The sequence below is a fragment of the Ornithodoros turicata genome, chromosome 7, assembly GCF_037126465.1.
Source record: "Ornithodoros turicata isolate Travis chromosome 7, ASM3712646v1, whole genome shotgun sequence".
In the NCBI taxonomy this organism is placed as follows: Eukaryota; Metazoa; Arthropoda; class Arachnida; order Ixodida; family Argasidae; genus Ornithodoros; species Ornithodoros turicata.
The window spans coordinates 50208420-50221664 of NC_088207.1; the positions used below are offsets into that span (position 1 = coordinate 50208420).

At 47.6% G+C, this 13245-nt stretch overlaps 2 protein-coding genes and 1 long non-coding RNA gene across 5 annotated transcripts in view; 2 read left to right on the forward strand and 1 right to left on the reverse strand.

Moving 5' to 3' along the window:
* Positions 1-2154, forward strand: part of LOC135401442 (uncharacterized) — a 37995-nt gene extending 35841 nt beyond the window's left edge. For both annotated transcript variants that reach the window (XM_064633857.1, XM_064633856.1), the window contains 3 exons: positions 451-591; positions 1167-1254; positions 1900-2154. In XM_064633857.1, the coding sequence (XP_064489927.1) occupies positions 451-591; positions 1167-1254; positions 1900-2055 (385 nt within the window). In that variant the 3' untranslated portion in view covers positions 2056-2154. The remainder of the gene's footprint in view (positions 1-450; positions 592-1166; positions 1255-1899) is intronic.
* A 1459-nt stretch (positions 2155-3613) lies between these two features.
* LOC135400022 (uncharacterized) lies at positions 3614-5969 on the forward strand. Its single transcript, XM_064631764.1, has 2 exons — positions 3614-3759; positions 3848-5969. Exons 1-2 carry the CDS (start codon positions 3739-3741, stop codon positions 5810-5812), a joined length of 1986 nt encoding a protein of 661 aa, XP_064487834.1. The 5' UTR covers positions 3614-3738; the 3' UTR covers positions 5813-5969.
* Positions 5970-7177: 1208 nt separating this feature from the next.
* Positions 7178-12924, reverse strand: LOC135401443 (uncharacterized). Of its 2 annotated transcripts, none has more exons than XR_010424819.1 (5): positions 12758-12924; positions 10867-11083; positions 9226-9391; positions 8580-8672; positions 7178-7374 (listed from the first exon to the last, which is right to left on the reverse strand). It is a non-coding gene; the product is annotated as an uncharacterized LOC135401443 (long non-coding RNA). The 2 variants fall into 2 exon arrangements; XR_010424818.1 differs by having other exon boundaries at positions 10867-11086.
* Positions 12925-13245: the final 321 nt, after the last annotated feature.

Here is a 13245-nt window from a genome sequence, read left to right on the forward strand (position 1 = left end):
CACGCGTTCACTATAGGAACGACAGCGCAAACTTCACCTTTCATTGTTCTATTGTCATTTTGCGCAGCTTTGCCTAGATTTTTCTGGGAAATCACTCATATGTGTTGCCATGTGGGCTCCCGTAGATATGCGAAGAGGAGGAGGAGGAGGACAATAAAATTCATTATGAGGTTCGGAGGCACGAGAGTGGCGTGGTCTTACATGTGGTCAGCAGCTTACACAGGTCTGCAACTTAGTATTTGGGATTTTAGGTTGTTGAAACTAGGTTATCGACTACATTTTTAGCTGGTCTCAGAAGTCACTACAATCAATCCATCCATCCATCCATCCATCTTAGCGTAATTATTTTATCCCGTTTTGTAACCTATCGCATTAAACCCATGGTTGCTTTGCACCAGAAAACCGGAAATTATACTGTATAAACTGATGCTTTCTGTATTCTTTTTGCAGCATAATTCAAGTGTGGAAGATAGTCCCCCCGGCAGCGTTTTTCAGCTTTCTCATTGCACTGCTTACTCTCGCAATGGCATGGAGAGTCTCTGCGGGTCTTAATACGATTTTCCGGGATCTCGAAGAAGGAAGCCAAACAAAGTGAGTTATGGTCAAAGCAGCAGGAAGTCAAGTAACAGTAGTATAGTACCTTGAGAAGGAACTGACTCTCATACAATAAAACCACGACCAGATGTAACGAAGGATGAGGTCTTATACCCACTCCGTCCCTCTGACGAAGAAAAAAAAAGACATTCCGAGTGACACGAAAGATATCAGCCGTTAGGATGGTCGAAGTGTTATTGCATTTATGTTATTGTTCTGATACCCTTAGTAATATCAAGTAACTGCGTCCAACCCACACATGGCTTGTCCAAGCAGCGCTGATTATATCGTTTTTTTTTTCTTCTTCGTTTAAATGTAATAAAGCGATTAACTAACAGATACACTGAGCGTTATAACGAGTCACTTGCATACTGCTACTGCAGTCTTCTACATCGTTCTCTTAACTTTGTGTTCGCAAATAGTCCGTTACCTTGTACCCCTTGCCTTGTCTACCTGCCTGCACGTCGCTTCACGTCACCATTGATGAGGTTTTCCGACGATGAGCCCCCGTTGAGCTGTCGAATCTGTTTCGTGTGTGCCTGCAATTTGAACTCATATTTCGTTCTATGCAGCTGCACGAAAGGAGCAGATCGAAAGGAAGTTGCGCCATGGGACGACGACAGCATCACGGAATTGTATAACAAGCGGCTGCCTGTGCAGGTCAGTTATTGCCCGCGTAATATGTTTACGGTTACGTTAATGTGGCGGCCAAAAGTCCACGATGAACGCCTATCCCAACTTAGATACCTGAGAGTTTCCGAACTTGTAACCTTCACAAATGGCAGGTACATGTTGTTTCTTCGAAATGAGGCTCTCCAGAAACAAAGACGTTGTTGGCGTTATTTTATTTAGGATAACGCCGCATCGTCATCGTTCCTATATGTAGGTCTATAAGAAAATGAAGGAAGGAACGAGTAGCTTGGAGTAACGTGTGACCGATCTCTGTAACGCAAATAAGTACTGTAGTAGTGCTCAACCTAAGGAGAGCATGAAATACTATTGTTCGTCAACCCTAATATTATACTATTATAGTTATATTGGTCGCGTCACCAGTTGCCAAGCTTCTGTAGCGGAGTAATGCTGCTAGCTATTGTAACTAGCAGAACGAGCATAGGGAGGGCTTAAGCGCGTCCCATACTTGTGCTGAATACGGGTACATCTCGCTTCTCCACCAAAAGCACTAAGAACGGGTTAAGACATCACGCCCCACTGTTCTCTCACCTCTTCTTTTTTTAAGGATATTTCAGTTACTGTACATGTGATCCATACGTCGCTAACAAATCGTCTGCATTGCTCTGGTTTCAGATTTTCGTGTGGTTGATGTTGGTGAGCTGGCTGATGGCGACTCTCTCGCTCCTCTGTCGCTGCATGATGGCCGCCGACTTTACGACTGACGGTGAAGTCAGGCTATTACGCCGCGTCATCTGGCTCTTCGGTGGCGAAGACTACTTTGACCTCTAGCTGTTCCATTAGGCAACATATTTGCTACTCTTGAACTTGTTAAACCTCGTGTAACGTTCATAATCAATCATTTTTATTCTGCGTAGTTCTTCATAGCCATTGTGGCCTTTTGTGGTGTCTAGCTCAGAACACTCATTATTTTTGCATACTTGTGCTCGTTGAAGCTCCGAAGACTGAATGAGGCTTGTGCAGTGACGTCACGTTTGGTCACGTGACTCGGGAAAACATACTGTCACACCGGAGTCACAGTAGGAGGGCATGCCGTGAGTTATCGCGGTATGCGTGCAATTACGAGGGGATATTATAAAAACACACGCTGCTGGCCTCATTCGGCACGCAGTGTGGCGCCTGTGACGCATCCCCATGTTTTCCCGAGTCACGTGGCTCAAAGGCGCTCAAAGGCTGCGCGTGACGTCATGTGCACGAGCCTCATTCGATAGCAGACAACAGTCAATACGGTTGGCTGAGTGGCCGATGCCATTGGTCCATATTGATCATCACCGCCTGGAACAATGCGACTCCGGAGGACCACGACCAGAAAATATGCATTGAATAGATGTTTATTGGTTAACGGCACAATTACACGGTCGTTATCACAAAATACTGGCCACAATTTAATGTGAAAGAAAGTATCACACCTAAAAAGTTTTCCCCAGGTACTGCTCAAGACAAGTAGAAATGCTTTTTCTTTTTTTGCACATTTCGTTCTAAACAGAACATCGTATGTGGTAACCAAAAAGAAAGTGTCTATATACACTTTCAAGTTGTCGAATAAAAATATGTTTGCTATTAATGTAACGCCATCTTTAAAATAATTTGGTATATTGAAAACGGCTGCAAACGCGATCTGGGAAGCCGCAAAGGAGTAGCGTCCCACATATGCGACTCACTCAGGTTCCTCACTGGGTGGGTATTTCGTTGGTTGGTGGCTGGACGTCGGGATGCTTTGTCGGCACAGCTCCCTATGAAGTCTACCCAGGACGCAGCACCCCTCACTCCTCCCAAGGGGGCACGCGACCATGTCCGCACGCATACACTTCGGCAATACCACCACCAAGTCTCATTTCCCATTGGTGTTCTACAGTGAGTCGCATTAACGTACCACGTGACTTATTAGGAAAGTTGTCTTAAAACCCTAAACCCTAAAAACCCTAAAATATAGACGTGCAAACCTTGTTAAATAATAAGTGTATCATCCAAGCGGCAAGACTAATGAAAAGATAACAATGCCAGTCAGTTATTTGTTACGGGAGCAAGAACTTGGACACACTGATATCATACTAGCCGTTTGGCTTTGCTGTCGCTAAACCTTTTGACGTTCTGGTCCTGGTAGTGATGGAACTGGTTGCCGTACAGTCGCCACGCTCCGGCGGGCAACGTCACGACCATCGCAGGGGAAGGGGGGGGGGGGGGTGACAGGAATGCCAACATCGTAGCCACTAGCCCACGGGAGTCATACTCCTTCGTATTACCGATCACTCTGGCATATCAATAGCTCCGGCCAGTCTCACTTTGTGCATTACGGCCAGTACACGTGAGGAAGAAGAAGAAGGGGAACGCTGCTGGCACGAGCCTGGCGTCTCGCACCACTCACAGCTGCTCTGACTGCTGGACGTAGCATAACGTTCCTCACAGAGATACTTGAGAACACCACTGCGATTATATTATACGGGAAGTCGAACCATGGAGAATTCGTCGAATAAGGTAAGCAATCTCGCCGCCTTTCTTTTACGCAGTCAAAGTGTTGAAAGTAGCATAACGAAATCGAAATGTCATTCCCTTCATTGCGCAGATGAAACCATTAGTGGCGGTCATATTCATTGTTGTACTTCTGGGCGTCGTCTCCACCTTCGTGGCCATCTTCTTAAGCACCCGTCAGCAGCCGGCGACCGCGACCATGAACCTGTGCGAGTCGCAGTCCTGCAGAGCTTATGCGGCCCTCTTCAATGCTTCTATCAACCAGGCTGTCAAACCATGCGACAATTTCTACGAGTACGTCTGCGGCAACTGGAAGAACTACCTCAATCTGTCTGTGCGCGTTGACACACGCAGGAGGTTCGTCAACCTCTTGTCAGAGGATCTACTCAGCACTCGAGTCCCGATTCGCAACCAGAACTCTACAGAAAGAGCAGCCAAGATGTACCAGTCTTGCCAGAAGGCTTCGACCGAGGAGGCTGAGACACTCAAGGGTCTATTCAAGGCAGCCAGGCTTTCCTGGCCACAGAGATCCTCAGGCGGCGATCTTCTCTACAGCCTCATGTACATTTCGAAGAATTTCGGACTTCATGTTCTGATTGATTTCGGCGTCGGAGACCATAATGTCCTCGAGGTGAAGCCACCGATTCTGTCCTACACATCGTACGTCTGGAGTCCCAGAAGATGGTGGTCCCACTTGGACCAGGATCGAGAGAGATACCGCCAGCTGTACGATGATGCTGCCAGCCATTTTTCCAATGGCTCGGACGACGTCCCTTTCGACGATATATTCGCCGTTGTGGGCTACGCCGCACAGCACTTAAGCAGGAAATATAACCCCAGTCGCTATTATTGGTTCATGCCACAGATTTCAATGAGCAAGTTTGTAAAAATGACTCCATCGCTCCCGGCCAAGAAGTGGCATGATGCAGTAAGCGCAGTATTTGAAACTCAGGTAGCCGACGTCACGTACGTCACTGCCCTCGTGACTGGCTTCAACGCACTAGTTGAGAAATTTGGCGCAGACAGAGTTCACGAGTACGTCGGTTGGATTCTGATGCAGATCTACCCTTCTGGGCTCATGTACCGCCTTTTTCTGAAACATGCAAGAGACGCCACGGAACATTTGAAGATCGACAAGATATACTGCTACAACTTCGTTGAATACGTGATGGGTGGAACACTCGTCGCGAACTTCATAGAAAAAATCGAGACTCCCGAAGCTAAGGCGGAAGTCATTGCGATGGTCAAGAATATCTGGGGAGCTGCCAGAAAGGCCACGCTCAACAAAGTAAACTACACCATCGTCGATACCAATCTAACTGGCTTGTTTTGGGTACGGAGCAGTTACCCCGTCATAAGTGCGCTGAACGCAATATTTGTGGGCTACGCTGACGTTGGTTCCAGTTTGCCAAAGAACTGGCCACTAGCGATACGTGGCTACAGGGTGAACGCCGCTGTTGACGTGAAGGGTCTCTTTCCGCATGACTTTGCCAATTATTATAGTGGAACGCGCTACGACACTTATGCCCTTTCACCACCGTGGGATGTGTTGCAGAGGCATCTATCGGACAGCTACCTTGTAATTAGACCTCACCACTTCATCATACCGACTTACGGCTCCAACGCTACAGCTGGGCTGTTGTACGGCTCCATAGGATCCCTGGTTGCTAACATGTTCGCCGAAGACTATACCACCATTCGGAACATTTCAGCTGATGCGTCATGGACCGAAATGAGGACGGATTTGAAATGTACTTCTTCTCCTCAGCATTCTAGTCAGGGCAATGATACTCTTCACCGTGTTGCAAGTCAAGATTTGCTCTGGGAGGCCTTCCGTAGTGCCCCCACGCGGGGAGACTTGAGACTCGACGGGCTTTCCGCGATGTCGGAAGCTATGACCTTCTTCGTGGCTCAGTGCTACCTACTCTGTGGCTCTGCCAGTTCAACTGAAGCTGTGGCTAGCTGTAACGAGCCTCTGAAGCGTAGCATTCACTTTGCGGAAGAGTTTCACTGCCCCGTTGGTTCACCGATGAACCCCGCAGATAAGTGTGCCATATGATATCATTCCGTCCGTGGTGCTGCAATCGCGATCCCGCCCAACTCAGATACTGTTGTGAATCGATTTGCTGCGCGTTGCCACTGAATTTATTAAACATGCTTAACGTAAGTTGTGAAGTACATTCAATGTTGTTCAGTGATTCTGGTCTGTGCTGGGTGGGTGGCATCCGTGTAACTTCAACCTGTCCTGGAGGCATCGATATGCTGTCTCTGTCTGTGTCCTCCTTCCAGGACTTCGTCGATAGATCTGAAGCTTCTTCGGCTGGCTCGCATCTGTATAGTGGAGTAATTTCTTCGTTGTGGAAGGATCTCAACTTCACGAAAGTAGAAGCGATTGTCTTCTGATCTCTCAATTGAAACAACATTACGAAGAGCGTGTTCGTCAAACACTCTCCGTATATATCTCCTATGGAGTATGAAATTGTACACATATCCGGGCTATGTCTAGGCGGTAATGTTCATGTCATCCTGGAGCACAGCTCTTTCCTAGAATAATATAGCTTGTTCTGGCCTCCACTCGTACACGTGCACACATTCATCTTACGCGTACTTAGCAATGTCCTGTGCTGCATACTTCAAACCTAGGGAGTCTCTCTTGAAAAAAAAAAAAGAATCTGCGCCCTTTCGTAAGTACGCACAAACGAGAGCATCTTGTCGATATCCGAGTTGATTGGTTTCCTTATTCTCCAATGGTGTATTCGACTGGTCTTCCCGGTACTGCGAGCTGGAGCGAGTCAGACCGCACCTCACTCGGTCTCCAAGCCGACAGAAGCGTGCAGAAGCCGAACGCGGCAGGTTCGAACAGAGGAGCTGAGATGGAATGTTTACTCACCTGACTTCCGGTTTTGCCCGGGTAGTCAAAACGACAACGATGCAAACTTCAGAACATGGCAGGCATGGCGCAACAGAACCACTATTCAGCGGAAGCTGGCGCAGTCACGTGACCGGAACCCAACGAGATTTCGCAACCGTTCCGACGGCGTTGGTGAGAGCACTCTAGAGGGCCCCGAGTTGGAGGAAAGAGCTCCAAATTAACCAGTGGAATGCAATGAGAGTGCTCTGTTTCGACCAGTCGAAGATGAAACGTCGCCCTGGAGCGTTCGGAAGCAACCAGTCGAAGACACCGTAAGCAACCTCATGGTCGTGTGTTTGTGGTCACGTGTCTGTGAGCACAGCGCAACGTTCGAAGTTTTTTTTGTGTGTGTATGTGTCGAAGGGAAGGCAGTTGAAGAAGGCTGTAGCGGGCGTAATCGCCAGGACTTGAGCGTCTTCGGCCCACTGGGTCTTCTGTTGCACTAACTGGTACCTCAACTATGTACCACCAACTCGGCCATTTGCTGTGGACTCCAATAACACTGCTTTCACGTGCAAAACAGGACTCAGTTTATTACAAATGACAGCATAATAAGTTAAGTATTCACAGTGAGTAAACCGCGTCCCCAAAATCCCCAGGTACAACCGTAGACATAGTATTTACATGTTACTTTAAATTAGTGGCGTAGTACTGACGTGCACTTCGAGTAGGTGCATGTGCGCTTTGGTCTCTCGTGTCACTCACGTTACCTGCGAAATAATGGAGAACAACAACATTGAGGGTTACGTCTTAACGGCAGAGTGACAACAGATTTCAACGATTTCAATAATAAAAGCACTGGCAATAGAGACAGCAGCGTGGCGTCACGAGGCTTCAACACATCGTGCACACGTAACTAGTAGAGGTCACCTGCACATGCGACAGGTCAGAGTCCCTGGATTGGGAAAAGTAGCGACATCCCTTGATCTTGCCGCCGTGACCTTGGAACTTTAATGGCGGCCGTATCATGCCAACCAATGTTGTGGCCGCCATTAAAACCACAAGGTCGCGGCGGCAAAGGGAAAAAGAGGACTCTACTTTTCCCAATCCAGGGACTTTACAACAGGTACACTGTAATTAGCTGAAATTGTTTTACGCAACGAAATCGTGGTACAGCTCCGGTCAACCTTAATAATAACATTGAAAAAAGTGTGGCCTCGCTCCTGAGCGTGATTGCAGCAATCCTTGTGGCCATGAGGAAATCTTAGTTGGACAAAATTATTATGTTAGTTTAACGCAAGGACTTTGTTCACTTACTGTTCCCCCATTGCTCCAAGGGTGGCTGTTATCGTGCGGAGAAATGAGACCGAATTTTTTTCAGTGTTATTATTAAGGTTGACCGGAGCTGTACCATTCGTACCTGGCTGCGCCACGGCTTGTTGACACTATAGGAGCTTCGATGTACCCCTTACAGATGGCACTGCGTGATTGGCAGATGTGTCTCGGGTGCCTGAATACTAGCTCCCTCTGTGTATGCAGAGACACCCTAGATGTGTCTACGGTACTAATACTTTAAAATTGCACACAAGACACAGGCGCGCGCGCACACACGCACACACAACGCCAAGCGCTCTCTGTCAAGTGTCAACCAGTGTGTGCCGCTGTGTGTGTTTGTGTCTCTGTCTAGTGTGGAATTTTAATGCTTTCAGTGTGGTATATGTTTGTTACCAACAAGCCCAAAGGAATCTTTTACTAACGCGTACTGGAGTAGCCAGTCCCCAGGTTTTTTGTGTGTGTTTTTGTTTTTTACTAGGAGAGGTAGCACCATCTGTCAGGAGCTTTTCAGCCTTTCTTCTTATAAAGTTGCTTCCCAATAGTTCAACAGTCAGTGTTGTGCAAAGCCAGGTAAGCCAGACTTCATGTTTATATTGGGCTATTTTTGTTCGAAGAGCTTTGTTAGTGTGGAATCACTCACTTTGTTCCTTTGGTTAGCACAGGTCGATAAATTGTAACGGGTAGCAGTGGTTTCTGCAGCACATCGTTGCGAATTGTTCAGCGCTTATTGTACCTGCGAAAGGAACATTTGTTTGCACAGAAAACCAGAGCGCAATGCCGGTACAGTTCTCATTACCGGGAACATTTCGGTGTCCGTTACAAAACACCATGTACCTTGAAAGCACGTTCATTTGTTACCATGCCTCGGCTTCTATACGAATCTCATTAACGCATAAATGTAACAGTGATGGCCGGCATGCTCCTAAGCAATCATGGCAAAGGAAGAACCGGGTGCACCCTAAGGGGTATTCGAGGGAAAAGGAAAAACGTGGGGTAAGCGACGTGCGAATAGGTCGTGAGTCTTAGCTTCATTGAAAATTTGTAAGAGTCACGTTACTTACGAAAGCCAATCAGGAGGTTTTGCACACGTCACTTTGGAGGATTTTGTGACGCACTATACAATCACAGCTGTTTGGGAATTCCGAAACTACGCTATGGAAGCAACTGTAAAACCGAAACCGGAAAACTAGCGGTGACGTCACGTGGTATTCTGGAATGGGGCGCCCCCTATCATCCCTTCCTTATAAACACGTGAAAAGAAAATCGATTGTCCGTTGCGTGCTTACCGAATTGAACTCCCCGTTTCTGCGGGTGCGCCATGAGAGGAGTCTTGCACAGTTTCTCGACGAATTCGTACAGATCTTGGCTAGAGCAGATCTGAACGGGCGTGAAGTAGTTGAAACACGACGCCATACCCAGAAGGGTGGCCAGAACAATAAATGTTTTCGTCATCTGGAAAGGGAGGAAGAACATGCATGACGGACGCCTTGGCCAAGTTGACATTGAATTTTAGTAGTGGGTGTGGCAACTGAAGAGCCTTGTCCAGGGACTCTTGGAGGACATTAACGTGAATAGACCTCTACCCGAGAAACATCACCATGCGTTGGTACACAGACTGAAACCGAAACAAATCTGAAGGGGAGGGTTGGGTTCCACGAATTGGCACTTGTTCGCTGCCTCCTATTGAAAGAAAAGTAGGACCCAAGGTCGCGTCCGTTTCATAGACCATCGTAATCGTCTTAAGACCGTGGCTTTCGGGCGTGACCTTCTTCGCCCCGTAGCTTCGAGCGTAGTTCAACTCTACCAAATTGGTGGCGCTGTCGAACACTATGACGTCATTTGTTTACAAACAGGGAGAGGTCTATTGTTCATGGACGCATTTGCCAGATTTCTTTCCGCTTTGTTGTTCTTGTTTTCGTTAGTTAACATTCTATGTCTAGCTGATGTATATACCATCGCTGGCAAGGGCAAGTTCTGACACATCCCACATGGGCTTCTAGATTGAACTGTTGTGTGAGCCCAGCGAACGCGAATACAAACGAGACAAAAAGGCAGACTGGTAACGATGTGTGGCTCGTTTGAAACCGGTTCGTCAGTTGCCCTCATTTGTGACCTTCACGACTGCGAAGCATGGCGGCGAACCAAGGTGGCCCATCGCCCTTCTCGCCAGGTTCTAAACATGCTGGCGCTGTTTATCTGTTTTATTTTGGGAACTCATCCAGCGCATAGGGAGCTAACGTCGTCCAATCAGATAAAATCATGCACAATGTATAGGAAACCGGAGTGTGCAGACGGGATTGGACGCATTGTCTCAACTCTTGTCGCTGGACGTTCTGCATGCTTGTGCTCAGCTGTCGTTCACCGTAGGATTGTTTTAAAACGGTGCAGAATTTGATCGGTAAATTAAAAAAAATATCGCAAACGGAATGCAACTTACATATAGTGATGTTTATAGGGCGCATGCGTGTATGTCGCTATTTCGATCTATGGTGTGGCGGAATATCCGCATTTACCTATTAACTAACTCACTCACTCACTCACTAAATCGTTTTTCTTCAAAAGGTTCGCGAACGTTTTCGCGGATGACCAATGAGAAGGGGAAGTGACTCAGAACGTAATCATCTTATTGGGTCGTGGCTGAACTATTCGCGAGCCGTCTGAGCGAAAACTATGCACAAAAACTCACTAATCATACGACTACAACGATAACAGCAGATCTAATACCGGTAGGAAAACTTTCACGATGCTATTGTCTGCCCATGTTTATTGATGCATTACCTATTTCACCTATCAGTGAGCTCATTATGAGAACATATAAAGCCTTTATCATAAAACATAGCAAGCGGCATTCCTCCTCTAACACTCCTTACCTGCGCTATACCAATGGCACTAATCACCAAGTAATCCAACGACACGGAGATCCTTACCTTTGAGTCTAAGCGAGATGGTATAGATCTTCTTGCTCGATCCCTGCTAGTGTTGTTGTGGGTCGCGGTGGCTGCGTTCGCTTTTATGCGTCCTGGTCTACGTGCGGGTCTCACTGGGTGGTAAACGGGGCTACTCCCGGTCAAGACCACGCAGGTGCTTCAGCCTTGCGTCTGTATTGATCAATCAACGAAGTCAGGGTTGACGCCTCGCCCACTGCTGCTGAAAAAGCAGAAAGGACGCTCAGCTTTCATGGTCCGTTATCTGTATCGCGCGAAATCATTGCGCGAGATACCAGCAAGCGGTGCGAAACCGCTGGACGGTATGTTTCTGTGCTTGTAGCGAAATACGAGACATGGGCCGAGCTGATTGCACACTGTGTTGATGTTGTCGGTACGTGGTGTCAGTGCGGGGATTTCCTCTCGGGGAAGCCGCGTCCTCGTGCATGCGAAAACCGGATGTGTTGTTTCGTAAGAAAATGCCTTTTTATAGCAACATTCGCTATTTTAAACAATATTCAAATTTGGAGAGGTTCTACTTTTTTTTACGCCGTGTTAGCGCCGCGAAGCAACTGTGGCTATGAGCGGTATACAGATGCAGAGGGGACAGCAGGAAGGAGTGGCGGGGTGTACAGGAGGTTTAGTATGCGTCCTGGGCCGACTTCAGGGGGAACTGCGCCGGCATTCGTCTGAAAAGTCTTCGGAAAACCCAAGGTAAACATCACAGAGCACAGCCGGTAGTAGGATTCGAACCCACTACCTCCCAGTCTTCAGCACGCCCTTGGCTACCACCAATGCCGCTGGTTTGGACAGTTCCATCTCTGCTTAAAATGGGCCGCCTGTGCTGGGATAAAAGGACAACAGACGGCACAATCAGTGTGTGCGTCCTTGTTTGTCCTTTTTTCCTACCAGTACTATTTTTATTCAAATTTTACTTTTGTTTTTTTGAAAGGCTTTAAGACACCTCAAATGGTTCAACAATGCTTTCTTACGCAACTCTGACGACGTAAAAGCGTGCACTTATTCTCTTTAGCGTACTTCCCTTGAGTCTTTTCGTTGCTTTCGTTCCTCGTACGGTTGTCGAGGCTCTCCCATAGCTTTGGTAGAACTGTTATCAGTGCTCCCAGAACAACAACAGCCCACGACGATAAAAATCCTTACAGAATTGAGTTATACAGGATCTGGACTGTTACTAATATGGAGAGTGCATTCACACGTAAGGCGTGTCCGCTTGTATTTCTGTGGCGACATGCTGTACGTGCCGCAGTCTAGGCCCGCGGATAATTTCAACCACCTGGGGGTTCTTCAACGTGCGCAGAAAATATCCGACACACGATGCTAAAAGCTGGACAGTTCACCGGGTGCTGTGCAGTACATTTAGCGATAGCGATCCCGCTTTGATAAAATCGTGTTTTACTATTAATGGTTAGTTCCTGATGCTTTTGTGGGTTGCCGGGTGTGAGAGACGCATAACAGTAAACAAGCCCTGCTGCTTGAACGTCAGTGAAAGTAATCGCACCGGTTGTTAGGTCGTAACGCGCATTTGTTTTATAATGAGCCCTAAGTAACCCGTCCTGGAGTAGCCAGTCCCGAGTAGTAGTTTGGGACTAACATCTCCATTTTCCTTTTACGAATCAATCAATCGTGTCGCACATATTTAGCGTAAGTGTCCCAATCATATTCGATCAGATAATTTACAGCACTGTGCCAAATACCGTGCAGGGCTGAACACGGCGTCATAGGTTATACCACTTCAGTGAACACGCTAAACGATAGGAACCCGTCGGAAAGCCGTACTCCGGCAGGCATACCATGTACTCCACCGTGTAGATATCTAGTATACCTGCAAGAATATTGACATAACGACAAGGCATCGTTCATATTTGTGACCTACCTGCCTGCAAGGACGTACACGCACTGTTGCGGACAGTAGGCTGGGGCCAGCAATGATATCCTGGGCTTCAAGGCACTCGGCTTTTTATCAGACAGCTCATGCGAAGTGCAATGTTCACGGGGTTTCCCCCGAATGTCTGTGGACGCGCAACGCACGCCGCTGGTCTACCTGGCGTACCTCAGTGTCGCAGGGATATCACCTTACAAAACATCCCGAATGCCGCGCGTTCCAGCGTCCGTATCCTATGCTGCTGATCACCGACCACTTTCCCAACGGCCTATCGCTTTCAGTGTAACTTAGAGGGAAGTGTGCGTGTAGGTTTACTGGCAGGCGGTGCTGAGTCTTGGACATTCGCCCATACCTCCTTAAGGAAAGTAATGCACACGTGCCGCCAACTGTTTTCTCGGGGGGTAGTACGGCGTGTGAGTATTCAAAGAAGGAATGCTCAGGAGGAACGGTACTCCGAGCAAACATCGCGAATGCATATT

Excerpts from the sequence above, each read along its gene's own strand:
- LOC135400022 (XM_064631764.1), top strand. The coding sequence starts at position 3,739 with ATGGAGAATTCGTCGAATAAG. Across the intron at positions 3,760-3,847 it reads TGGAGAATTCGTCGAATAAG|ATGAAACCATTAGTGGCGGT; the intron begins GTAAGCAATCTC and ends TTCATTGCGCAG.